The 27237-nt window shown below is 44.4% G+C and overlaps 2 protein-coding genes across 2 annotated transcripts in view; both read left to right on the top strand.

Annotated features, from left to right (window-relative positions):
- Positions 1-15857, top strand: part of LOC141073956 (uncharacterized) — a 119181-nt gene extending 103324 nt beyond the window's left edge. The window contains 2 exon segments of the mRNA XM_073561485.1: positions 8603-8690; positions 14714-15857. Of these exon segments, the coding sequence (XP_073417586.1) occupies positions 8603-8690; positions 14714-15654 (1029 nt within the window). The 3' untranslated portion in view covers positions 15655-15857.
- The window catches only part of LOC141073979 (gastrula zinc finger protein XlCGF66.1-like), a 393515-nt gene that overhangs the window by 58236 nt on the left and 308042 nt on the right, over positions 1-27237 (top strand). The gene's annotated exons all lie outside the window — the stretch shown is intronic.

Below are 27237 nucleotides of genomic sequence, written 5' to 3'. Positions count from 1 at the left end.
TGATCCTCCTTGAGATGGTTCTACTCCTTCATTGGGATCCAGCTGTGTCTCTTTTTTAATCGTTGTTTTTATTGAATGCAAAAAAAATGTTCCTACATATATCCATGCAGATAATGTTTGAGTCATATGTAACATAAACCACCTCATTAGAGATCGCATCGGTACACAGAACAATAGATCAAGACAAACCTGAAAAACCGGGGAAGGGAAAAAAGGGAGAAGGAAGCGGGGGGCATGTCAAACACAAGCATAATGTTTACCCATCAGACATCCAGCACGTGTGTCCAATCTTAAGTTCAGGACCCACTGTCACCAAAGTACACCCCAAACACCCCGAAGTGTCTCTCCGCAGCGGTTCTCCCAGAGACATCAGTGGACAGGTGTCTCCCCCAGTAGTAGTTGCTCCTGGTACCAGACTGTCGGCTGAGAACAGATCTTAATATTGCTGTGGATGTGCTGTGGCTGAGGACAGATGAAGCTTTCCCAAGTTTTGAAAAAGGCCTGCACCCTTCCCTCTTTATGTAGAGGCCTCAACCCAGTCCATTTGAAGCAAGAACGACAGCTTCTCTAGAAAGATATTGAAAGGAGGAAAATAATATATAAAGTGCTCTCAGTGAGAGAAACAAAATAGGAATCTTGTGGGTATGATACCTTTTAATGGCTAACAAATAATAGTGAATGTTGTTACAAAGCAAGCTTTCAGGCTGATGAAGGGACATAAGCAGTCCCGAAAGCTTGCTTTGTAACAACATTCACTATTATTTGTTAGCCATTAAAAGGTATCATACCCACAAGATTCTTATTTTGTTTCTCTCACTGAGAGCACTTTATATATTTTTTTCTACTGGCTAACATGGTACCAAACCACTTTTTTCGTTTTATTGAAAGGAGGGGCATGGTCGTGGATCCATGTCTGTAAAACGGCCTTAGTACTGGCAGCCGCCACCCAATGCAGAAGTTTACGGGCCCCTGGAGAACAGGTGTAATTATCTGGTTTTAGGTATCCAAATATGGCCCATAAGGGTTCATCAGGAGCAAAGTTTGTCAGATGTGTGGCGGTGTATTGCCGTACTCTTTCCCAAAATAGTCTAATGACCGGGCATGCCCACAAGCAATGAAACAGCTTGGCTTCTGGGGAATGGCATGTAAAACATTTAGAAGTTGTGTACAACCCCATTCTATGACCTTTTGTGGAGTCAGGTAAGAGCCGTGACAGATTTTCAATCTCATTTCTGGGAAACGGGCTGGAAGGAGGAATGTGTAGGCTGGGTCTAGAGCTTTCAGAATAGTGTCGCAGGACATGCTGGGGTCTTCAGTCTGCCATTTTGTTACTGGAAATTGGAATTGTTCATAATCCAGAGCTGCATGGATGAATTTGTAATTAGTGGCTATTTGGCCAGATGGAGAATTAGATTTCGTGAGCCATCTAAGCACAGATGGTCTCCATTCATATTCAGAAAGATGTGCTAATACTTTTGTTACATAGCTTTTACCTTGCAAGTATTGGAAGGGAGGGAATATGGCAGTGGGATATTTACATTTCAGCTCCTCTATTGAATCATAGAATCGTAGAGTTGGAAGGGACCTCCTGGGCCATCTGGTCCAACCCCCTGCTCAAAGCAGGATTCGCTAAATCATCCCAGTCAGATGTCTGTCCAGCCTCTGTTTGAAGACTTCCATTGAAGGAGAACTCACCACTTCTCGTGGCAGCCTGTTCCACTCATTGATCACTCTAACTGTCAAAAAGTTTTTTCTAATATCTAATCTGTGTCTCCTCCCATTCAGTTTCCTCCCATTGCTTCTAGTCTTTCCTTGTGCAAATGAGAATAAAGTTGATCCTTCTACAATGTGACAGCCCTTTAGATATTTGTAGACAGCTATTAAGTCTCCTCTCAGTCTTCTCTTTTGCAAACTAAACATTCCCAAATCCTGCAACCTTTCCTCATAAGACAGGGTTTGCAGACCGGTCACCATTCTGGTCGCTCTTTTCTGAACTTGCTCCAGTTTGTTGATGTCTTTTTTAAAATGTGGTGCCCAAAACTGGACACAGTATTCCAGATGAGGTCTGACCAAAGAGGAATAGAGGGAAATAATGACTTCACGTGATCTAGACTGTATGCTTCTGTTAATACATCCTAGAATTGCATTTGCCTTTTTTGCTGCTGCATCACACTGTTGACTCATATTCAGTCTGTGATCTATTAGTATACCCAAGTCTTTTTCACATGTGCTGTCACTTAGCCCTATTCCTCCCATTCTATATATGCTTTTTTCATTTTTATTGCCCAGATGTAGTACTTTGCATTTCTCCCTGTTAAAAACCATTGTGTTAGTTGCTGCCCACTTCTCCAGTTTATTTAAATCTTTTTGAATCCTCTCTCTCTCTTCTCTAGTATTAGCTATCCCTCCTAGCTTTGTGTCATCAGCAAATTTAATCAGTTTACCCTCAATTCCTTCATCTAAATCATTGATAAAGACGTTGAACAATACAGGGCCCAGGACAGAGCCCTGTGGTACCCCACTTGAGACATTCTTCCAACTGGATGTGCAGCCATTTACGACCACTCTTTGGGTCCGATCACTAAGCCAGTTATGAATCCACCTAACAGTTGCCTTGTCCATTCCATACTTAGTCATTTTTTCAATAAGGATTGTATGAGAGACTTTGTCAAATGCTTTGCTGAAGTCAAGATATACTATATCTACAGCATTTCCTTGATCCACCCAATCAGTGATACCGTCATAGAAGGAAATTAAGTTAGTCTGACATGACTTATTAGTTACAAACCCATGCTGACTCTGTTTAATTACTTCATTCTTATCCAGGTATTGACATACATGTTGTTTAATAATTTGTTCAAAGATCTTTCCTGGTATAGAAGTCAGACTCACAGGCCTATAGTTGCTTGGGTCCACCTTCTTCCCCTTTTTGAAGATAGGAACAACATTTGCTCTTCTCCAGTCTTCTGGCACTTCTCCTGTTCTCCAAGAATTTTCAAAGATTATGGAGAGGGGTTCAAAAATTTCTTCTGCTATCTCCTTCAGTACTCTGGGGTGTAATTCATCTGGACCTGGAGACTTGAATTCATTTAGGTTAGCTAAGTGTTTCCTCACTATCTTTCTGTTTATAGATATCCTGGATTCTTCTATTCCCTTAATAGGACAGTGAATAACAGTTGATGTTACATTTCCTTTCTGAGAGAAAACAGATGCAAAATAGGAATTTAAAAGTTCAGCCTTCTCAACATCCTGTCTTACCATTTCATAATTTTCATCCTGTAAAAATCCTATAGCATCTTTGACTTTTCTTTTACTTTTGACATATCCCCAAAATCCTTTATTATTGCTTTTGACATCTCTTGCAAGCCTCAATTCATTTTCAGCTTTAGCTGATTTGTGCCCTGCAGGTTCTGCAGACCGCATTATATTCTTCTTTAGATATGCCTCCCTCTTTCCATTTTATAAACATTTTTTTCTTCCTTTTTAGCATATCCGTCATTCCTCGGGGTGGACTAAGTGCTTAATAGATGTTATACCTTGGGAGTACCACTGGTAGAAGACAGGGTGAGAGTTCCCATTCTGAAAGTGGGGGTCGTACACACATGGCTCCGCTCCGTACACGCGGCTCCACTCCGTACACCTCGTATACAGGCATCTCCGCTCCGCACACCCCGTACACACAGGGCTCCGCTCCGTACACCTCGTACACACACGGCTCCGCTCCGTACACCTTGTACACACGCGGCTCGGCTCCGTACACCTCATATACAGGCAGCTCCACTCCGCACACCCCGTACACACACGGCTCCGCTCCGTACACCTCGTATACAGGCAGCTCCGCTCCGCACACCCCGTACACACACGGCTCCGCACACCTCGTACACACACGGCTCCGCTCCGTACACCTCGTACACACACGGCTCTGCTCCGTACACCTCGTACACACACGGCTCCGCTCCGTACACCTCGTACACACGTGGCTCGGCTCCGTACACCTCGTATACAGGCAGCTCCGCTCCGCACACCCCGTACACACACGGTTCCGCTCCGTACACCTCGTACACACGCGGCTCCGCTCCGTACACCTCGTACACACTTGGCTCCGCTCCGTACACCTCGTACACACAGGGCTCCGCTCCATACACCTCACACACAGGGCTCTGCTCCGTACACCTCATACACACAGGGCTCCGCTCCGTACACATCGTACACACAGGGCTCCGCTCCGTACACCTCGTACACACAGGGCTCCGCTCTGTACACCTCGTACACACAGGGCTCCGCTCCGTACACCTCGTACACACACGGCTCCGCTCCGTACACCTCGTACACACTTAGCTCCGCTCCGTACACCTCGTATACACACGGCTCCGCTCCGTACACCTCGTACAGACACGGCTCTGCTCCGTACACCTCGTACACACAGGGCTCCGCTCCGTACACCTCGTACACACACGGCTCCGCTCCGTACACCTCGTACACACAGGGCTCCGCTCCGTACACCTCGTACACACAGGGCTCCGCTCCGTACACCTCGTACACACACGGCTCCGCTCCGTACACCTCGTACACACTTAGGCTGGTTTCACATTTGCGTTTTTTAGCGCTGGAAAAAAACGCTAACCTGCGCATGCGTTTTTTCCCCTATATTTAACATGGGTGCGCATACCTGCGCGCTTGTAAGCGCATGTATGCGATTTTCATGCGCTGCGTTTTTTTGGGGTGTGCGATTGGATTTTCCAGACGCATCATGTTGCATTTTTTGGCCCTGCAAAAAAGCGCATGCGCACATATGCGCACGTTTTGCGCTAAAAATGGCCATTATAGCCTATGGATGCGCATATGTGCGCACTGGCATGCTCATGTAAGCGTTTTTTTGCATATGCGTTTTTTTTTTTTAACCATGGAATTTAGGGGTTTGAGTTAGAGTTAGGGTTAGTTAAGGGGGTTTAGGGTTAGGGTTAGGGTCAGGGTTAGGGTTGGGTTTTGGGTCAGGGTTAGGGTTTAGTATGGTTTGGTTAAGGGTTAGGGTCAGGGTTAGGGTCAGGATTAGGGTTAAGTATGGTTTTGTTAAGGGTTAGGGTCAGGGTTAGGGTTAGGGTTAGGGTCAGGGTTAGGGTTAGGGTTAGGGTCAGGGTTAGGGTTAGGGTCAGGGTTAGGGTTAAGTATGGTTTTGTTAAGGATTAGGGTCAGGGTTAGGGTCAGGATTAGGGTTAAGTATGGTTTGGTTAAGGGTTAGGGTCAGGGTTAGGGTTAGGGTTAGGGTTAGGGTCAGGGTTAGGGTTAGGGTTAGGGTCAGGGTTAGGGTTAGGGTCAGGGTTAGGGTTAAGTATGGTTTTGTTAAGGATTAGGGTCAGGGTTAGGGTCAGGATTAGGGTTAAGTATGGTTTTGTTAAGGGTTAGGGTCAGGGTTAGGGTTAGGGTCAGGGTTAGGGTTAGGGTTAGGGTCAGGGTTAGGGTTAAGTATGGTTTTGTTAAGGGTTAGGGTCAGGGTTAGGGTTAGGGTCAGGGTTAGGGTTAGGGTTAGGGTTAGGGTTAGGGTTAGGGTTAGGGTCAGGGTTAGGGTTAGGGTTAGGGTCAGGGTTAGGGTTAGGGTTAGGGTTAGTTAGGGTTTAGGGTTTGGGTTAGGGTTAAGTATGATTTGGTTAAGGGTTAGGGTCAGGGTTAGGGTTAGGGTTAGGGTCAGGGTTAGGGTTAGGGTTAGGGTCAGGGTTAGGGTTAGTAAAGTCAGGGTTTGGGTAGTGTGAGGGGCCACCTAAAAATGTTGGAAAAAAACGCAAACGCGGTAAAAACGCGCTAAAAACGCATACAAACGCATAAAAACGCTGCGTTTTTTTCATGCATGCTCATAAAAATGCTTGAAAAACACGCAGCAGTTGTATGCTTATGTATGCGTTTTTTCAATGCGTTTTTTTGCGGGAAAAACGCGCTGCAAAAAAAAGCAAGTGTGAAACTAGCCTTAGCTCCGCTCCGTACACCTCGTACACACTCGGCTCCGCTCCGTACACCTCGAACACACGCCGCTCCGCTCCGTACACCTCGTACACACAGGGATCCGCTCCGTACACCTCATACACACACGGCTCTGCTCCATACACCTCGTACACACTCGGCTCTGCTCCGTATACCTCGTACACACGGCTCCACTCCGTACACCTCGTACACACACGGCTCTGCTCCGTACACCTCGTACACACACGGCTCCGCTCCGTACATCTCGTACACACACGGCTCCGCTCCGTACACCTCGTACACACAGGGCTCTGCTCCGTACACCTCGTACACACTCGGCTCTGCTCCGTACACCTTGAACACACTCGGCTCCGCTCCGTACACCTTGTACACACACGGCTCCGCTCCGTACACCTCGTACACCTCGTACACACACGGCTCCGCTCCGTACACCTCGTACACACACGGCTCCGCTCCGTACACCTCGTACACATACGGCTCCGCTCCGTACACCTCGTACACACACGGCTCCGCTCCGTACACCTCGTACACACGCGGCTCCGCTCCGTACACCTCGTACACACACGGCTCCGCTCCGTACACCTCGTACACACGCGGCTCTGCTACATCTACCCTGTAAACCCCTCCTGACCTCACACATAAACTTCCCCTCATCCAGCACCATGACAACCAGCACAGCAGAGTCCTGCCCACACTGAGGCCCCTGATCATGTGACCCCTGACTCCGCCTCTCCTGTGACCTCATCACAGGTCCTGTGTGCACAGAGCAGCTGTAGAAATCTCAGGCCTCGGGGGTCTCACCAGACTTTGCTCTTTTCTTGCAGGGGCCGCAGTGGATTTCATCCTGGATCCATAGAGCTGAATAGAGGAGCGATGTTCCTTCACTCTGATGGTAATTGATGGTGACGTTTGTCCAACGTCCACGTTACCGAGTAAATCCCCCCAGGACTGCAGCTGGTAAAGTCCCCGATATCCACAGGTGTCCCCTCTAATTGGGGGAAAGGGATAGAAAAGCCTCTTATCCCGAGGGGAAACCCTGTACATGGAGACATCGGCCTCAGATCTCTCCTGTCCTGTTCTTCCAGAAAAGCCTCAAACTTCTGTGTGTGACTCAGAGCTGAGATCTAACGGGAGAGAAGATTCCAGTGCGGGGAAGACGGGAAACCTTCATATAGACGGCCGGTGGGGATGGAGGCAGTGACCGACTCTGGCCACATCTGTCTCTAGAGCCGTAGTAGAAGATGAAGATGTCGTCCTCATCATGAAGTAGTTATTCCTCCTGTCACGTGTAATGAATATCTCCTGCAGTATTGCTAATGCCGATTCCAGTGTCGGTAATGAGACGAGAATTAGCGTTATGGAAGATGAGTCTATGAGGAACGTGTTCAGCTGCCGACTCTGAGGAGGAAACTGCTTGTTGTCTGTGGCCTAAATATATAGGTTTTATTAGTAGATGTCAGGGAAGAAAACTAAACCCTGTAAGATAATAAATCTCCTCATATGTTTCCCTTATTATCTCCAGTAATTGTATTATTACACAGGATTCTTATGATGTTACATCGGATCATCTTCTTCTCATTCAGGTCTCTACAATATCGGATCCTCTCAGTGAAGATCTTCTACAGAAGAGAATTTTCCTGATTTACCCATCAAGGATGGATATGGACAGAGACAAGATGGCGGAGAGGATGTTACACCTCACCCTAGAGATCCTCTTCCGTCTCACTGGAGAGGTGAGAGATTCTGATGACCTCACATTACATCATTCTTATCTATGGGAATAACAGATGGACAGAACTGGAGAGGTGAGGACTCTGGAAATGTCTGTAGTGAGATTTATTAATGTGTCTCTCCATAACCAGGATTACACAGTGGTGAAGAAGACCTCTAGTGATCGCTGTCAGGACCCTGTGTCTGAGGGATGGGGAAGACCCCTGAGCCCAATCACGGGGCCTCCACCTCACCCCCTGATCCATGAGGACATCAATGACCAGAAGATCCTAGGACTCATCTACAAGATGATTGAGCTGCTGACTGGAGAGGTGACACTGCTGGGAATGCTGGGACATTATACAGTAACACTATGAAGGGATCGGGGGATGACGGTTCATTGTATGTGTCAGGTTCCTATAAGGTGTCAGGATGTCGCTGTCTATTTCTCCATGGAGGAGTGGGAGTATTTAGAAGGACACAGAGATCTGTACAAGAACGTCATAATGGAGGTTCCCCAGCCCCTCACATCACCAGGTAATAGACAGGACTAAATACACACGGCCTATAATTATCTGTATGTATAGAATGAATTCAGTCCCTGTATGTGTTTCCTCCAGATCTATCCAGTAAGAGGACAACACCAGAGAGATGTCCCCGACCTCTTCTTCCACAGGACTGTAACCAAGAAGATCCCAGTGCTCCTCAGGATCATCAGGTAGATGGAGAGAAGGTGTCAGGAGATCTCCCCTATGATGTGTAGACGGCTGTGAAGGTCTTGTGCTCAGTCTTGTTTTATCCACCAGTATTATATGTTTTATACTTGTGTAATGAGAGCGGTGGAGATGGCAGGATTAGAGCTGATCATAGATGGGACTTCTCCATCTGTCGGTGACTTTTACAATATTTGTTTCAGGGTGAAGATCTGACCCATATTAATACTACAGAGACATATGTGAGAGATGATGAGTGGTGTAAAGAGGAGATTCCCACATATAACTACCCAGGTGAGTAGTGACCACTGAATGCAGAGAAGTCACAGATTCCTCTCAGTCACCGGCTGTGGCTGCTTTATCGGTGGTGTAGTCCGGCCGTATTACCATGATCACCATTTTGCCTCTAGATCACAACATTCTCCTCCACCCAAAACTGTTCAAATGACTTTGATACAGGAAGGATATATATCTTTGTACCGTGTTAGCCAGTAGATAAAAGAATATTTAGAATTGAGAGTCCTCAGTGGTTGATACCTTTTAATGGCTAACTGAAAAGGTGGTAGCACAGTGCAAGCTTTCGAGACTCCTCAGGTCTCTTCATCAGGCTAGACTAATGCAACATCTGAAAAATCACATATTTATACACAAAACAGCACAAAAATAACGCAACAGATAAGACAAGTAACATTTAGCAGAATTGTCATAAATATTGGAACAGTTTATAGATTAGGAGTGTGAAGGTTTTATTGCCCTCTGATTGGGGTCTGGTTCTGTGTTGTGTGATGACCACAGAAGGTCTGAAGAGCAAATTCCTTAATTGATGTAAAAAGACATAAATCCAAGCGACACATTCATTCCTGCACTGAGTGTGTCAAAAGTTGTCATAAATTTATACTCCCAGATCCTCCTGTCTCTCTGAGAGTTGAAGTTACCTTTTAATACAAGTAATTTAAGGTCCATCATGCTATGACCGGGGATACAAAAATGTTTTGCCACAGGTAGATCCCTTCTTTTTTCTCTTATTGTGTGGCAATGAGAATTCATCCTTGGTCTCAGTTTTTGCCCTGTCTCCCCCACATACAGACCCCCAGATGGACATTTAGTACAAATAATTAAGTACACCCCATTAGATGTGATGCAGCTGAGAGTACCTGGGATCTTGTAGTCCTGATGTGAGGTGGGGATCTTTATCTTGTCCGTGGTCATTATAAATGGACAGGTTTTACATTTTTTCTGGTTGCAAGGAAAGGTTCCTGCAGCTGTTGGAGAGGACAGGGAGCTTCTGACAATGATGCTTCTTAGATTAGGGGGCTGCCTAAAACACAGTAGTGGGGGGTCTGGAAACATGGATTGTAATCGGGCATCTTTTTGTAGTAAAGGTTGTAATTCCCGTGCCACTCCCTTTAGCACCTCCAGATTTGGGTTGTAGGTGACCACTAGAGGCTCCCGGTTATTCTCTTCTTTAGCTTTGTAATGTGGCAGGTGATTCCTTGATATTCTGGTGGCTCTTGTAATTTGGTTTTCTATTGTTCTTGGATGGTAGCCCTGACTCAAAAAGGACTTTCTGAGGCGACCGAGGTGTTTGTCTCTATCCATGGGGTTGGAACATGCGTTATATGTTATAAATTGTTAACGTATGATATTCCGATCACGCTCAGTAATGCAATACAATGAGTGCGTGGAAAACACCGGACTGCACTCCGATGACATAATGGAGAAGAGTTTGTTCTCCATCTTTTCCTCAGTGTTCTCTGAATCTCTCATCCTAGACAATCGGACCACACTGTGCTGACACTCGGGTCAGATCCTGATCCAAGTGTCAGCTGTACAGTAGAATTGGCCGATTCTCTCAGATCAGAGGATATATGTGGCCGTCTGCATTGGCCCTTAGAAATCCATGTAGCCGCACGCTCCGCTCCGAGTGCCGGTGGCAGTGCCGGGTGTTGTTTCTCGCATCACACACCCTAGTGTGACCCCGGCCTTAGAATGATTCTTGTACTCAGCGTTTGCAGGGTGCTGTAGCCTTGTGTTTGTATCTAGGGTATGTGCACACAGTTTTATTTCAGGGGGCAGAGCTGCTTCAGGAAAGTGTCTCCGGTCTTTTACCTGAAGGCGCCATGTCTTTTTGTGCCACCGGCGTCTTTTCTCGATAGTTTCTATTATAGTTGCAGGTGACAGAATGTGCTACTTGTATTAATGGCCTCAGTTTCCAAGCACTGAAGCAGATAAAAGACGTAACAGACGGAGCGGGTACAGCAATGTGGTTTTCCATTGCCGTGCACTAAGTTCATGTTTAGCGGCAGGATTGTGGCGCTTCTTCAATCCGCCTGACAAAGATGTGTGCACATCCCCTTACCTTGGTTCTGCAGCCACAAAATACAGGCATCCCAGCATGAAAGCCATCTGTCCAGTCTCTGCTGCTTCTATAAGGAAGGCAAGGCAGCGATAAACTGGTTAATGAGTCACTACACATGGGCCGGTGATGGGTGCGGCCCCCAGACGGGAACTTTAGTGATTTTCACGTATGAAAAAAACTAAATGAATGAAAATCTTCTCCTATACATTACAGTGTTAATCCGCGCAGAGTGTGCACGGGGGCGATCTATGTGGGGTCTGTGATCGGCGCAGGTTCAGAGACTTGTGGAGGGGATTGTGTCTGTGACAACAATAAAAAACGAAAATGTCTCTGATTTTTATTGGGGAGACACAGTCTGCAAACACATGAGCCTGTGAGCAGCACCATAGACTATAATGGAAGAGAACTAATGAAAACCACAGAGAGAACATGGACGTGAGAAACGGCCGTCTGACTGAGACTTTCCTGTCATTACTGTGCTCCAGCATGTCCACGACCACCGACCAGCCATAGACACGTCAGTCAGTGTCCTCTACGGCCTGTTCACACAGGAGGACGCACTTCTCTGTGCACACAGCGACTGGTAACATGTTCTGTGCACGTAGCATGTCCTGTTCTCAGGAGCGCATGTCCTGTTTACCTCGAGCAATGTGCCACCAAGAACCTGGATTGTTAAGCCGTGACTAATAATCATTTTTCCTTCCATCAGGTGATTACTGACCTATTGAAATGAGCCGATAATCAGGAAGCCGGGCTCTTACAATCCCACATTTCATGATTATTGGCCCATCTAAAGTGGCCATAATTCAGTGGCTGTCAGCTCTGCAGATCACAACACTAAACGTTGTGATTGTAGGCCGCGGACCTGTATTAGACTATCTAGAGAGCAAGATTACAGAGGGTACAAGACGTGGGCCTGTGGTCTTACAAATGCCAGGGCTGAATTGCACTCCCAGTCCGGCCCTGGCTACATGGAAAATAAAGACACAGCCAGAATAAAGCCTTTTATTAGAAATAAAACTAAACAGTTTTCCTTTTCTATTTAAAAATAACAAACACAGTTATACTCACCTAACGCCTATTTCCACCGAAGACCTCGTACTCCTGTAATAATAATAAAATAAAACAACAATATACCATACCTGTCTGTCGCTCTGTCCCACGCCGTAATCCATGTCTGGGGGATAATTAGTTTTCAACCTGGACGGTGCCACGATGCAACCATGCAGGCAGAGAACCACTGGTGAATGAGCTGCTGCAAGCGCAACATCATTGACCAGCAGTGACATCGTCGAGGTTTCCAGCCAGGCTGAACTGCAGTGACCTCAGGACCGTGGGAAAAACTTATTGATGAGGCCAGCACAGTTCAAGCCGTCACAGCAGATCACCGTGAGAATTCTCTGTGTTATTGTTAAATAAAAAATGAAAACTGTGTTTTGTTTTATTTCTAATAAAAGACTTTATTCTGGCTGTGTCTTTATTTACCATATAACTATAGGATTAGTAATGGAGAGGTGTCTTATAGACACCTCTCCATTACTAAGCCGTGGGCTTGATGTCACCTGTCAATACAAGGGTGACATCAACCCCACAAATATGAACTCCACTTGCCATCACTATAGGGCAAGTGGGAAGAGCCGGGCAAAGCACCAGAATTGGCGCATCTAATAGATGTGCCTTTTCTGGGCAGCTGCGGGCTGTTATTTTTAGGCTGGCCCCTTACAAGCCTGAGAATACCAGCCCCCAGTTGTCAGCTTTAGCAAGGTTTGTTGTCAAAAATGGGGGGACCCCATGCAGTTTTTTAAATTATTTAAATAATTTAAAAAACAGTGTTGGGACCCCTCTATTCTTGATAACCATCCTTGCTGAAGCTGACAGATGAGGGTTGCAGCCCCCAGTTGTGAGTTTTCCAGACTGGTTATAGGAAATACAGGGGAATCCTCGCCAGTTTTTTCATTCATTTACTTAGTTATAGCACAGGCGTCAGGTGAGGAATACTCCCATCATCCGCTCCTGCTGTCACTGTTCTTAGCAGCAGGTGTAGGTTGATGGGAGTAATAGTTCCAAAAGCCGCCACCTGCTGTCATCATTCTGACTTTAATATAACTCTCATCATTCTCTCCGCCGGCAGAGCAGGGGAGAATGATGAGAGCGTCTTCAGCACCCGACACCGGGGAACAGCGATTAATGTAGCGCTTCATCCCTGCTGGCCGTCCATGTAGTACTGATGCTGCACACACGCGGCACACGGTTGTCACGTGTGCCACGAGTATTACACACATGGACATCTCCGGTACCGGAAATATCAGGACGTGTGAAACCGGCCTTATACACAGTTCTCTTTAAATGCCTAATATTTCTTCTTAAAACTCATCTTACAGAAGATATTGGAGCTTAGGATAGTATAGATTGTGAAGTCTCCGAGACCCACATGCTAATTACCCCAGAGAGGTTTCACCACTAGTTACTCATTTATTACTGATGGAGACTGTGGAGTTTGATCATTTCAGTAGTTCCTAATCAGGCCCCATTATTAATATCTGACGTGTGTCACTTTATGTGGTGGTAACTTTGGAATTCTTCACAAAGGATAATAGAAAACAAATGGATCTTACAAATTATTTTCCAGCTTCGCACTATACCCTACATACGATTGTACTCTACTGTCTGGGCACATGGCAGAGTTCAGAAGGGAAGGAGCGCCATTTAGCTTTTTGAATGCAGATCTAGCTGGAATAGTTTGCAGAAACAATGTATTGGGAGCACTGTTCATGGTCACCTGGCAGCTCAAAAGATGTCCACCATGAACATGCTTGGCTCTATCTTCTCTGCTTTCCATATCCCAAGGATTGCCTTGCTCATCGCCCTTTAACAACCTCACATGGAATCTGGACTTACACAGGGACCCCTAGGCTTGGACCATGGTGTTACCTGCTATTCTGTGGTGTTAGATGGTGAGAAGAATAGTCAGGTAGCTGGGTCAGAACCAGAAGGCCAGAATCAGAAGACACAAGAGTAGTCAGTAAACGGGCCACGGTCACAGCAGGAAACAAATACACAAGCCACAAGCTGAGCCCAGAGGACTGAACCAGAGGAGAACAGCGCTGTATCTGGCAGATTCCGGCCATGTGCTTTGCGCTTTAGTAGGGTGTGGTACTTTCCAATTGGTTGAAGTAGGGAGCAGATTACTCCAGCTGGACAGCAGGAACAGATCCCAGATGAGATTGGTCACACCATATGCAGAAGACCTAATATAACTAAATGACAAAAAACCAGAATAGTCGAAATCCCCATAAAGTGATTCCATTTTATAAATTAATTAACTGAGGGTTATAATCCTTAGGAGGAGTGAAGATTTTGACTCCACAGCCACTTTCTGGAAATTAACACGCAGTGGATGTTGGAGAGTGAAAATTACACATTTGCCATTTTCTTACCCAGCACATAGTGCCCAGATTGTGCTCCAGGAGACACCGCAAATTAAGTGGGTTCTTCTCACTATAATATTGCTAAATACAGGGATCCTAAATGTTGTTTGCGCACACTGCAAGACTCCGAAGAGAGAGCGGATTTTGCTGGATTGGTTTGTAGAAACCTTGTTGCTTTTCAACAGACTTTTTAGCCACTAATAGTGTGGGAACCTCTGTTTTTCCATTGACAGATGATGGACCTGAGTGGGGACTTGTTTTGGTGAGATGGGAATTGGTATTTTTTTTGCCTATAGAACATCGATTAGTTTCTTTTTATTCGATATTTGGGAGGCAGAATGAACAAACAGTTGAACACCACACACTACTGGTTCATCCAACAAGGTTTTCTATTAGACTGTGAACTGTCATTGTCTTGGTAAATAATTTAAGTTTTTAACATAGCTTGCCATTTTTATGGACAGTTTAAGTAGAAATGTTCAAAAATATAAAACTTAAGGATATTTTATTAAAATTTTCTTTTATCTCAGCAGATGAGTGTACCAGGAGATCAGAGGGACAGCTGACGTCTTCAATTTTTAAACCTGATGATCTTGAGATGCTACAAAATACAACTGAAGTGAATGCTATTACTCCAGATATACCATCATCCATTCACAGCAAAGATCTGTCATCTGATCCTATGAAACAGGTCCCATCTTCTGATTCATTACCGATTACTAAGGAAAATCAAAGTCACAAAAGAGGCATTAAAAAACAAACTGCTACTAAAGCAAAGAAGTCATTTTCATGTTCAGAATGTGGGAAATATTTTGCACGGAAATCACATTTTGTTTCCCACCAGAGAACGCACACAGGGGAGAAGCCTTTTTCATGTTCAGAATGTGGGAAATATTTTAGCAATAAATCAGACTGTCTTAAGCACCAGAGAACTCACACAGGGGAGAAGCCATTTCCCTGTTCAGAATGTGGGAAATGTTTTGCACAGATATCACAATTTGTTACCCACAAAAGAACTCACACAGGGGAGAAGCCTTATCCCTGTTCAGAATGTGGGAAATGCTTTAACCAGAAATGTCATCTTGTTAATCACCAGAGAACTCACACAGGGGAGAAGCCTTTTACCTGTTCAGAATGTGGGAAATGTTTTAACCAGAAATCAGATTTGGTTAATCACCATAGAACTCACACAGGGGAGAAGCCATTTTCTTGTTCAGAATGTGGGAAATGTTTTAACTGGAAATCAGATTTGGTTCATCACCATAGAACTCACACAGGGGAGAAGCCATTTTCCTGCTCAGAATGTGGGAAATGTTTTAACTGTAAATCATATTTGTTTAAGCACCAAAGAACTCACACAGGGGAGAAGCTTTTTAACTGTTCAGAATGTGGGAAATGTTTTGTGAAGAAATCATCTCTTATTAGTCACCAAAAAACTCACACAGGGGAGAATCCTGTATCATATTCTTAATGTGGGAAATGTTTTCTACCAAAATCAACTCTTAATAAACATCAGGGAAGTCATACGGGGAGAAGCTTTTTTCATGTTCAAAATGTTAGAAATATTTTTACTCAAAATTGTATGTTCTTAAAGGTGTTGACCACTACTAGGACAACCCCTTGTCATTTCTCATGTTTGGCCATGTTAAAATAAAAGCACTCATTGTACGAGAATGATCAGTACTAAATATATTGAACAGCCATGTCGGACTGAGCTGCCATCTTGGAAAAACTTTCGCTAACTAACTTTGCAGCTAATGAGATGACTTTATGGGAGCTCTAGCCAGAATGGAGACATAAAATGACATCAGAGCCATTAGCAGGTATGGTTGGCATACACAAGGGTTAATAGGAGGAGCTGCAGGGCATTGTGAGAGTAAATAATGGTAGTAAGTAGTGTCTGTGATGAGGACAATACAGTAGTCAATATGTGAAGAGTTATGTGAGTAATGACATTAGATAAAAGGGACATGGGGATTTATGGACTGTAATGGGGTTTGGTGAAATACTCCTAAATATTGTCATTTTGTATTATCACTTTCTTTAGTATTCTAGAATACATGTCTTCCCTGCAGTATGAGGTTATCATGTATACACCTTTTGCCGCTTTTCGTAGTTCGTTTGTCTAACCATATATATAAAAAGCCCCAATGAGGTCCTCCATATATTCAGAAGTAGAAGTCAACAACATAGCCTACAAACGTTACTCCCATAAACAACATTTCAGTATGAAATATATCTGTATTTCAACAAAACACATAAAAAATGTAAAAAGAAGAGATTATGCAGAGAGAAATCATCAGGTATGTATATAAAACGTATCTAATCTGTCCCAAAATATAGTTTAGAAAAATCCTTTACACATATATATATAATTGTAAGTGGAAAGCCCGTATGGAAGAAGTATAACAATTATATAGGATATCACCCTATATCATTACATATCTCAGGTGTAAGGTCTCCGCCGAATGGTCAATAGCAATTCACAATAAACCCAGATACAAAGAATATATAGAACGGGTTTACAATCCACACAGGAATAAATATTACATTGTAGACTCATAAAGTGACAGTGCTCATGGAAACATTCATAAAATAGTACAAACAATGAATGTTATAAAGCCGATTCCATAGGGCATGTGTGGCATTATGGGCATGACACGGTCACGGCTTCACATGGAGTCTTCATTGCTGGTGCATAAATCCAGAAGCAGCAGAACGGGGCAAACTGCACATTACACGCGTTTCGCTTGTAGAAACCCCTTTCTGAGGAAGCATTACAAGCGAAACGTGCTGAAAAGAGGCATCTGGGTAATGGAATCCTCCCTATAGATCGGTCTTGTCTGTGTGTGCCTCTTTGGTATGTGGACATTGTGGGGTTCGCCACGTTCTCCTGCTTCTTGATTTGTGCACTAGCAATGAAGACTCTATGTGAAGCAGTGACCGGGTCACAATACTATTTTGTCCTCACACTCACTCCCTGTGATTGTGTGGATGTGTCTGGCCTAAGAGAGACAATCAGCAAGTGGGTTATAAATTAGGTATAAATATAATATATATGACCAAATATATTGTATTTCCCCCTCTTTCTCTCCCATAAGAAGATTCTTGCCGGTAGAATCAGCGCGGATGAGCACCTACTGTGCTCTCTCCCTGGCCACAATTCCCCATCTTACTTCCATCCTCACCCTTTCCCCCTAGTCATCTTTTCCCATCTAGATATATATCTACCATCCGACTATAGTGATAAGCTATCTGCAGAGTAATGATATACTATATCGGTCTGTGTTCCTGGAGGATAGCTTCTGCTCCACTAGATACCATTGATAAGATACATGGTGCCTCACGTCCAGTATTTATGGTGAATAACATATATTATTATGGGCAGTTGTTCTGTGAGATCGGTAGATTTAACATGTCAAACTAAAAAGCGGGTCTGTAATATCCCGAAATTTCAAAGGTTCTGGTTACAATTAGTGATGAGCGAGCACTAAAATGCTCAAGTGCTCAGTGCTTAGGTCAAGCAAATTGGAATACTCGGGTACTCGGACAGAACAACGAGCCCAATGTAAGTCTATGGGAGACCCGAGCATTTTTACCATGATCCCCCCGGGGGTCCTTTTAAGGTCTAAAAACATCGGGAAATGATGGAAACACTGCTCAAATGGCACAGGACCATCATGGGGATCGCCCCTGGAAGCATTCCTGACTCCTAGGTCACAGCTTTAAACAATGTCAGAGTTTCATGACATTTTTACCGGTGCACCAAAAAACATACCAAAACGAAACCAAAACGGATTTTGCTGGGAAATATGTTACGGTACATCCTTTCCAGGTTAATGACTTGTATATAAGGCAAAATAATTAACCCCAGACCAAATAGCCCAAGTAGTGGAGGAACAATGTGCAGATGCAGCGCTTTTGAAGCGTTTTTCAACTTTAACATTGCTTTAAACCAATACAAATGCATTCACTGGGAAATGTCAATGTAACATTTACCAACCTTAGCTGCTTTGTGGTGTGTGACACATAAGCAGACATATCTTGTGTCATGTATGAATGAGGGACTCAAAGTCATGGAGCCTATCTGTACCAGGACATCAGGCGGCATTCATCTTCTTAAAGGGCCATTATTAAACAGTGGGTCTCCTAAACTGCTATAGCCTATGCAATGAGTGGATGGGCTGAAAAGAATTACAACGCACCCCAATACCCCTTTCACGAGATGTCCAGGAGGGCTTCCACAAAAAATGTTGCATTGACTGCAAGGCCTGCCCTGCTGCCAAGTCATATGCACCCCAATAAGCCTTTGAACCCACATACTGGAAGGGAACAGGAAAATCCACTTCACATTCATTTTGTACTGCCCTTCTGTTTTCTTATGCATTGACTGCAAGGCCTGCCCTGCTACCAAGTCATATGCACCGCAATAAGCCCAATCCCCCCTTGGAAAAAACGTAGGAGGGTTTTATGAACTCATTTTCGGCTCCACCAGTTGAGAGTTCCCCTCCCGTTCTCCCTCTGGTGGTGACAGGAGGTAGTGCGGTTGGTTTAAGTGGTAGTGATCTGCCACCTGATGAAGAAGATAACAATTGGATCTCTGGAGTATCAGACTGGATATAAGACAGCCGACGCCCTATCCTAGTGCTGGTGATTCAGTCTGCTTCTCAGGTCCTGGACTTCAGCTCTCTTCCAGTCTTCTCAAGTTAAGTTTGTTTTTTGCTATTGTTCACACTTGCGCTTGTTCGTCAGTTCAGTTTCTTGTGTGGTCAGCCTGCCCCTGCTGGGCTACGCCGCTGAATTTCCACTCCTATGTATCAGTATTTGATAAGCTGCTTTTTGTCCCTTATTAGATTGGCCTCTTTTTGCTCTGTCTCAGAATATTTCAGAGTGCTGATATAGGTGTAGAAGTCTAGTGACTTCAGGGTTAATTTTGTTATCAGAAGTGTTGGACAATATTTTTGTAGGTTTTTTTGGCAGATTGCAGACAGTGTCTTTCCTGTCCTTTCTAGTTAGTCGGGCCCCATCGTTTGCTCAGCCTATTTTCCTGCCTTTGTTTGTAATTTCTGTTTCACCGTCAATACATGTGGAGGGCTGTCTTTCCTTTGGGGTCTGCTCTGGGGAAGTTAGTTTTCCTCTTCCTGCTTTAGGCTTATGTAGCTCTTTGGTTGTGACGAGGCGTCTAGGACCATCGTAGGAACGCTCCCCGACTGCTGCTAGTTGTGCGGTTAAGTTCAGGGATCTGCAATCTGTATAGTTACCAACTTCTCTGGTTTTCTGAGACTTAGCTTGTTGTTTATTTTTTCATCCTCGGTGACCCATTCATAACAGGAGGGCCTCTTAACAAAAAATGTCCCATTAAAAAGGAGCGGGTCTTCTAGACTTGTAATTACCATACACTAAGTGTATTGGGATGACAAACAATTCCCCCATGGGGATACACCTCCACCTTTTCCATAACAAGTATTTTATGCCGAGCAAAACTACTCACCCTTGTTCGGAATTCGACACTGGCTGTAACTGCACGGAACACATTAACGCTGGTGATCTAGTGGTGGCGGATGATGAGACGTGGAGGAAGGCCTGATTTAAAACTATGCCCAAATTAAAGGAGTGGGTCTCCTAGACTTGGAATGCCCATACACTAAGTGTATGGCCTGGAAAACATTTCCCCCTGGGGATAGATAACAACATAGTGTGCACATTTTTTTTAGGGGCATCATGAACACCTTGCAAAACTGTAACGTGGTTTCCTACACAGTTGCTGCTGGGAAGGTGCATGTTTTTAGTAACAATATGGCGGACGAATCGTTGGATGAAGTGATCTGGAAAAGGGGCATGGTGATGACAGGCATGGGAACGTACATGATTAATAACAGCAGTGGCTATGGGAGGTATGAGATCCAGGATACAGCCAACAATGATTCGTTGTTTAGCCACCATCAATTACCAGAATGGGTTTCATGCCCGTTTGAAGATCGGTGTAATAGATGTGCATGTGAGACTTGGCCTAAGAAATGCCTGTCCAAAATATGCTGCCAAAGACGCATGTGTGTGTATAAAGGGCAAAGTGCAACATGTTCGTGAGATTCTGAATTATATAAAGCAGATGAGTGTTGGAGGAAAACCAAACAAACTAATGGATGCTCGTGAAAAGTTTAACCCCTTCTGACATCTGACGTACCATCCCGTCCATGGTACCCCGGCCCTTATGACCGGGGACGGGATGGTAAGTCAGCACGATCAGCGGCCCTCCCGGAGGGGAGCGCCGCTGATCGCGGTCGGGTGTCAGCTGATTATCACAGCTGACACCCGGCACTATGTGTCAGGGGTGGTCACGGACCGCCCCCGGCACATTAACCCCTGGAACACTGCGATCAAACATGATCGCGGTGTAGCAGGGGATTAGGGAAGAATTGCGCAGGGAGGGGGCTCCCTGCACGCTTCCCTGAGACCCTCAGAGCAGCGCGATGTGCTCGCGCTGCTTCGAGGGTCTCCTCCCAGCAGGCCCCCGGATCCAAGATGGCCACGGGGGCCTGCAGGAAGGCAGCTTCCTCAGTGCCTGCTGAGAGCAGGCATTAAGAAAGCCTGTGCAGTGCCTGTCAGATCGCTAATCTGACACAGCGCACTGCAAAGTGTCAGATCAGCTATCTGACACTTTATTGTAATGTCCCACATTGGGACAATATAATAAAATGCAAAAAAAAAAAAGTGTAAAAGTAATTTATAAAAAAAAATCCTTAGTAAATAAAAAAAATCCCTAATAAATTCTTTTCTTGTAAATAAAAAAACAAAAACAATAAAAATACACATATTTAGTATCGCCGCATCTGTAACGACCCGCCCTATGAAACTGTCCCACTAGTTAACCCCTTTAGTGAACCCCTTAAAAAAAAAACTAGACAAAAAACAATGCTTTATCATCATGCTGCCGAACAAGGTGCAATACCACACAATCAAAAAGACTAATATAAATAAACATGGTACCCAGGGCCGTATTTAGAGTTTATGCTGCCCTAGGCACTTTTCTTGCTGCCCCCCCCATTGGTGAGTATGACTAATGCAGACACTGTCGGTAATGACTTAGGCTACTTTCACATCAGCGATTTTCGCCATTCGCGGCAGATCCGTCAGTTTTTCCGCATCTGTCACGTAACGAATCACTTATGGCAATGCTGCATTCGGCCTCATTCATTCACTATGGGACTTGCGGACATGTGCGGCACTTGCGGTTTTGCCGTGATCCAGCAAAATGCGGTACTTGCAGCAATGGAAAAAAACGCTGCTAGCTGTGTTTATTTTTACATGTTCAGTCCATTCATCTGAAATCGGTTTGCATACATATTCAAATGAGGGAGTAGATCTGTTGCTCCAGCTCTGGACCCGCTCGGTGCCACCTCTTACTAATTGACTACAGCTCTTTTTTCCAGAAGGAAACACATCATAGATGCTATCAGTGAAGGAGGTGGCACTGTGTGGGAAATAGAGCTGGAGTGACAGAGGGATAAGATCCACCATAGTCTTTAGGCATTATTTATTTATCAATTGAAATGCTGATTTCTGAATATGGGAGAAAGGGACTGACCATATAAAGGTATTTATGGAGTTTGTCTTGGAAACATATAAAAAGTTTGAAGGGGTGAAATGAAGATATACAATGCTGCCAGCAAAAATATTCTTGCATAGCTATTATGGCAGCACAGTGGCTCAGTGGTTAGTACTGTACATGGTGGCTCAGTGGTTAGCACTGTGCGCCGTGGCTCAGTACTGTATATATTGGCTCAGTAGTCAGCGCAACAGCTTTGTAGCAGTGGAGTCTGGGGTTCAAATCCCAACAAGGATGACCTCTGAAAAGAGTTTCTATGTTCTCCCAGTGTTTGTGTGGGTTTCCTACCACACTCAAAAGACCTACTAATAGGATGTTTAGATTGTGAGCCCCAATGGGGACAGTGTTGATGATGTATGTAAAGTGCTACGGGGTTAGGCTGGGGTCACATTGCGTTTAGGCAGTCCGTTAGACGGACTGCGTTACACCACGGTATAGCGCAGTGTAAAGCAGTTAACGCTGCCATTGACCCCCATTATGTGGCGCATCGCGACACATGCCGTAAAGCGGCATGCGCTCACGAAGTGCCGTCATTCTGTGACGGAGCCTCGGACGCGGCCTACAGCGTCTGAGGCTCCGTCACCGCTAGTGCAGATGAATCATTATAGTATTGATCACGTTATGCTATACCGTTAACTATTAGCTATGCGCTGAACGGGCTGCAAAACGCAATCTGAACCTGGCCTTAATAGTGCAATATCAATGAATGAATATTGCTCTTAATATTATGTCACAATACCAGGATCTGGGGATCTTCTGAGGTCACGAGCTCTCTGATGCGATGTCGCTGCCTGTCTCACTGTCTTCCTCTTTGGACACTGCAGTGTGGTGGACCAGAGAGCAGTAACTGGTTAACAGCAAGAAGTCAGGTGTCTGTACTAACTGAGCAATAAACTCTCCCCACCCCATGTCCAGCAGACATTGGAGGATTACTAGATGGATTTTACTATTCTATTACTTCCCAGTCTCTGACTAAGGCCTCATTCATACATCCAATACATCCAGATGTTACGGCACAGTGGAGGGGATTTCATAGAATCATAGAATCATAGAATCGTAGAGTTGGAAGGGACCTCCTGGGCCATCTGGTCCAACCCCCTGCTCAAAGCAGGATTCGCTAAATCATCCCAGTCAGATGTCTGTCCAGCCTCTGTTTGAAGACTTCCATTGAAGGAGAACTCACCACTTCTCGTGGCAGCCTGTTCCACTCATTGATCACTCTAACTGTCAAAAAGTTTTTTCTAATATCTAATCTGTGTCTCTTCCCATTCAGTTTCATCCCATTGCTTCTAGTCTTTCCTTGTGCAAATGAGAATAAAGTTGATCCTTCTACAATGTGACAGCCCTTTAGATATTTGTAGACAGCTATTAAGTCTCCTCTCAGTCTTCTCTTTTGCAAACTAAACATTCCCAAATCCTGCAACCTTTCCTCATAAGACAGGGTTTGCAGACCGGTCACCATTCTGGTCGCTCTTTTCTGAACTTGCTCCAGTTTGTTGATGTCTTTTTTAAAATGTGGTGCCCAAAACTGGACACAATATTCCAGATGAGGTCTGACCAAAGAGGAGTAGAGGGAAATAATGACTTCACGTGATCTAGACTGTATGCTTCTGTTAATACATCCTAGAATTGCATTTGCCTTTTTTGCTGCTGCATCACACTGTTGACTCATATTCAGTCTGTGATCTATTAGTATACCCAAGTCTTTTTCACATGTGCTGTCACTTAGCCCTATTCCTCCCATTCTATATATGCTTTTTTCATTTTTATTGCCCAGATGTAGTACTTTGCATTTCTCCCTGTTAAAAACCATTCTGTTAGTTGCTGCCCACTTCTCCAGTTTATTTAAATCTTTTTGAATCCTCTCTCTCTCCTCTCTAGTATTAGCTATCCCTCCTAGCTTTGTGTCATCAGCAAATTTAATCAGTTTACCCTCAATTCCTTCATCTAAATCGTTGATAAAGATGTTGAACAATACAGGGCCCAGGACAGAGCCCTGTGGTACCCCACTTGAGACATTCTTCCAACTGGATGTGCAGCCATTTACGACCACTCTTTGGGTCCGATCACTAAGCCAGTTCTGAATCCACCTAACAGTTGCCTTGTCCATTCCATACTTAGTCATTTTTTCAATAAGGATTGTATGAGAGACTTTGTCAAATGCTTTGCTGAAGTCAAGATATACTATATCTACAGCATTTCCTTGATCCACCCAATCAGTGATACCGTCATAGAAGGAAATTAAGTTAGTCTGACATGACTTATCAGTTACAAACCCATGCTGACTCTGTTTAATCACTTCATTCTTATCCAGGTATTGACATACATGTTGTTTAATAATTTGTTCAAAGATCTTTCCTGGTATAGAAGTCAGACTCACCGGCCTATAGTTGCCTGGGTCCACCTTCTTCCCCTTTTTGAAGATAGGAACAACATTTGCTCTTCTCCAGTCTTCTGGCACTTCTCCTGTTCTCCAAGAATTTTCAAAGATTATGGAGAGGGGTTCAAAAATTTCTTCTGCTATCTCCTTCAGTACTCTGGGGTGTAATTCATCTGGACCTGGAGAGTTGAATTCATTTAGGTTAGCTAAGTGTTTCCTCACTATCTTTCTGTTTATAGATATCCTGGATTCTTCTATTCCCTTAATAGGACAGTGAATAACAGTTGATGTTGCATTTCCTTTCTGAGAGAAAACAGATGCAAAATAGGAATTTAAAAGTTCAGCCTTCTCAACATCCTGTCTTACCATTTCATCATTTTCATCCTGTAAAAATACTATAGCATCTTTGACTTTTCTTTTACTTTTGACATATCCCCAAAATCCTTTATTATTGCTTTTGACATCTCTTGCAAGCCTCAGTTCATTTTCAGCTTTAGATAATCTGATTTGTGCCCTGCAGGTTCTGCAGACAGCATTATATTCTTCTTTAGATATGCCTCCCTCTTTCCATTTTATAAACATTTTTTTCTTCCTTTTTAGCACGTGCTTAAGTTTTGTGTTCATCCATCCTGGTTTCCTTAAATGCTTCCTATTCTTCCCTCTTTTCGGAATTGTTAACAACTGTGCATTGAGAATTTCATTTTTCAAGATTTCCCATCCTTCCTGGACATTTTTGTCTTTAAGGATATCCAGCCATTGGATCCCTCCAATTCTCTTTCTGAATCCCTTAAAATCTGCCTTTCTGAAATCTAACCTTGACGTCTGAGTCTTCACAGGTCTTCCACCTCTAGTTATCCAAAATTCTAAAATAGCATGGTCGCTACCTCCTAGGGTCCCAGCCACTTTTACCTCCTCAACCATTTCCTCCCTGTTTATAAGGATTAGATCCAAGGTAGCAGTTCCCCTTGTTTTCTCCCTTACCTTTTGGAAGATAAAGTTGTCAGCAAGAGAGGATAAGAATTTCCTTGACCTGTTAGTTTTGCCTGAGAGAGATTCCCAACAAATGTCTGGATAGTTGAAATCTCCCATGACAACCATGTCATATTTTTTGGAGAACTTGGCCATTTGATGCATAAAGAGTTCATCCATATCTTCAGCTTGCACAGGCGGCCTGTAGTAAATGCCTACAATGGTGTCCTTTCCATTGTTCTGTCCTTGTATTCTTACCCAAACAGTTTCCACAGAACTCCCAGTCTCTGAAGCTTCAATCTCTGTGCAGATATACTCGTTTTGAACATACAATGCGACACCCCCTCCTCGTTTATCAAGTCTGTTTCTTGCAAATAAGTTGTATCCTTCTAGTCTTGTATTCCAATCATGTGTATTGTCCCACCAAGTTTCAGTGATTCCAATGACATCATATTTCTTTTCCTGTGTTAGTAGTTCCAATTCTCCTTGTTTGTTGCCCATGCTTTGTGCATTAGTATAGAAACATTTTAGTTTGTGATTGGTTTCTCTTTCTCCAATATTTTTATTAATTAGATTCTTTCGTCTTTGTTCTTCCTTTCCACTTCTAATAGCAGAGTTCTCAATAGCATTTGTCAGGTGTATGGCTTTTTCTGGTCTTTTGCTTCCCTTCCCACGTTGTTCTAGTTTAAAGCTCTCCTTACAAGTGTAGCAAGGCGACTTCCAAATACATGCTTTCCAGTCTTCGTAAGGTGCACCCCATCTCTAGCAAGTAGTCCATCGTATAAGTAGTTCACTCCGTGATCCAGAAATCCAAATCGTTGCTGACGGCACCATCGACGTAGCCAGTTGTTCACCTGCAGAATCTTATTCCACCTCCTTGTTCCATGGCCATCCACTGGGAGGATGGAAGAGAAGACCACCTGCGCTCCCAGTTCTTTCACTTTCTTGCCTAAGTCTTCAAAGTCTCTGCAGATGGTTTCCAGGTCGTTTCTTGCGGTGTCATTTGTCCCCACATGTAGTAGCAGGAATGGGTAGTCATCTGTAGGTCTGAAGAGTCCTGATATCCTGTCAGACACATCTTTAATTTTTGCACCTGGAAGACAGCACATTTCTCTTGAAGTTATATCCGGTCTGCAGATAGCGGCCTCTGTTCCTCTCAGCAGGGAATCCCCCATGACCACCACTCTCCGTTTCTTCTTCACAACATTTTTCTTTCTCCATCCAGGAGGACTCTGAGGGCGTACAAGGTTGCTGTTTGTTGGCAGAGTCTTATCCTGATGTATTTCTTCATCGTTTTCCTGCGTGAGAGCCTGGTACTGGTTTCTGAGCAGTATGGGTGCTGACTGCCTCCTGATCCTCCTGCTTCTCTGGGTCACATGTCTCCATTCCTCTGTTTCTTCAGGTGCACTTCGAATTTCTTCTCTTTCTGTAACATGAAGAGATAATTCTGCTCTGTCCAAGAACTCTTCACCTTCCTTAATGATCTTCAACGTAGCTAACCTCTCTTCGAGATTTTGCAACTTTTCCTCCAACAGGGTCACAAGCTTGCATTTGTGGCATGTGAAGTTTGGCTTTTCCACTGGTAAATCTGTGAACATGTAGCAAGAAATGCAGCTCACCAAATGGCTCCTGGCCTCTTCCATCTTGAGATTTCTTAAAAACGATGAAAGATGAGCCAAATTTCGGTTTTCGGTTTTCGTTTTTTTCGGTTTTCGGTTTTCGGATTTTATCATATCCCGTCTCCACTATGTGTTCAAACACTCAGGTGGCAGAGCTGCGTATGCGCACATGTGGTGCATCTCTCTAGACCGCAGCATGTCTGTTTATCTCACGGAGACGCTCAGTCTACACAAGATAAATAACCCAGTTCTATGAATAGGATGCGGAGATTCCACACGGTTCAATGATAACATGCGGAGATCAGGCCCGGCGTCAGCACCGGGCGTACCCGGGCAAGTGACGGGGCCCTGGCACGACAGAAAGGCCTACACACTGTCTGGCTGCTGGGGAATGCGACCTTGAATCTGATTCGGTGGCGCCGGCAGGAGACACGTGCTGTTAGCCAATCACAGTCCAGCAGCCCAGGAGTGTCTTCCTTT

Source organism: Dendrobates tinctorius, unplaced genomic scaffold, assembly GCF_039654945.1.
Source record: "Dendrobates tinctorius isolate UK_male_01 unplaced genomic scaffold, ASM3965494v1 ptg000321l, whole genome shotgun sequence".
NCBI lineage: Eukaryota > Metazoa > Chordata > Amphibia > Anura > Dendrobatidae > Dendrobates > Dendrobates tinctorius.
This window is presented reverse-complemented; position numbering and strand designations above follow the sequence as displayed.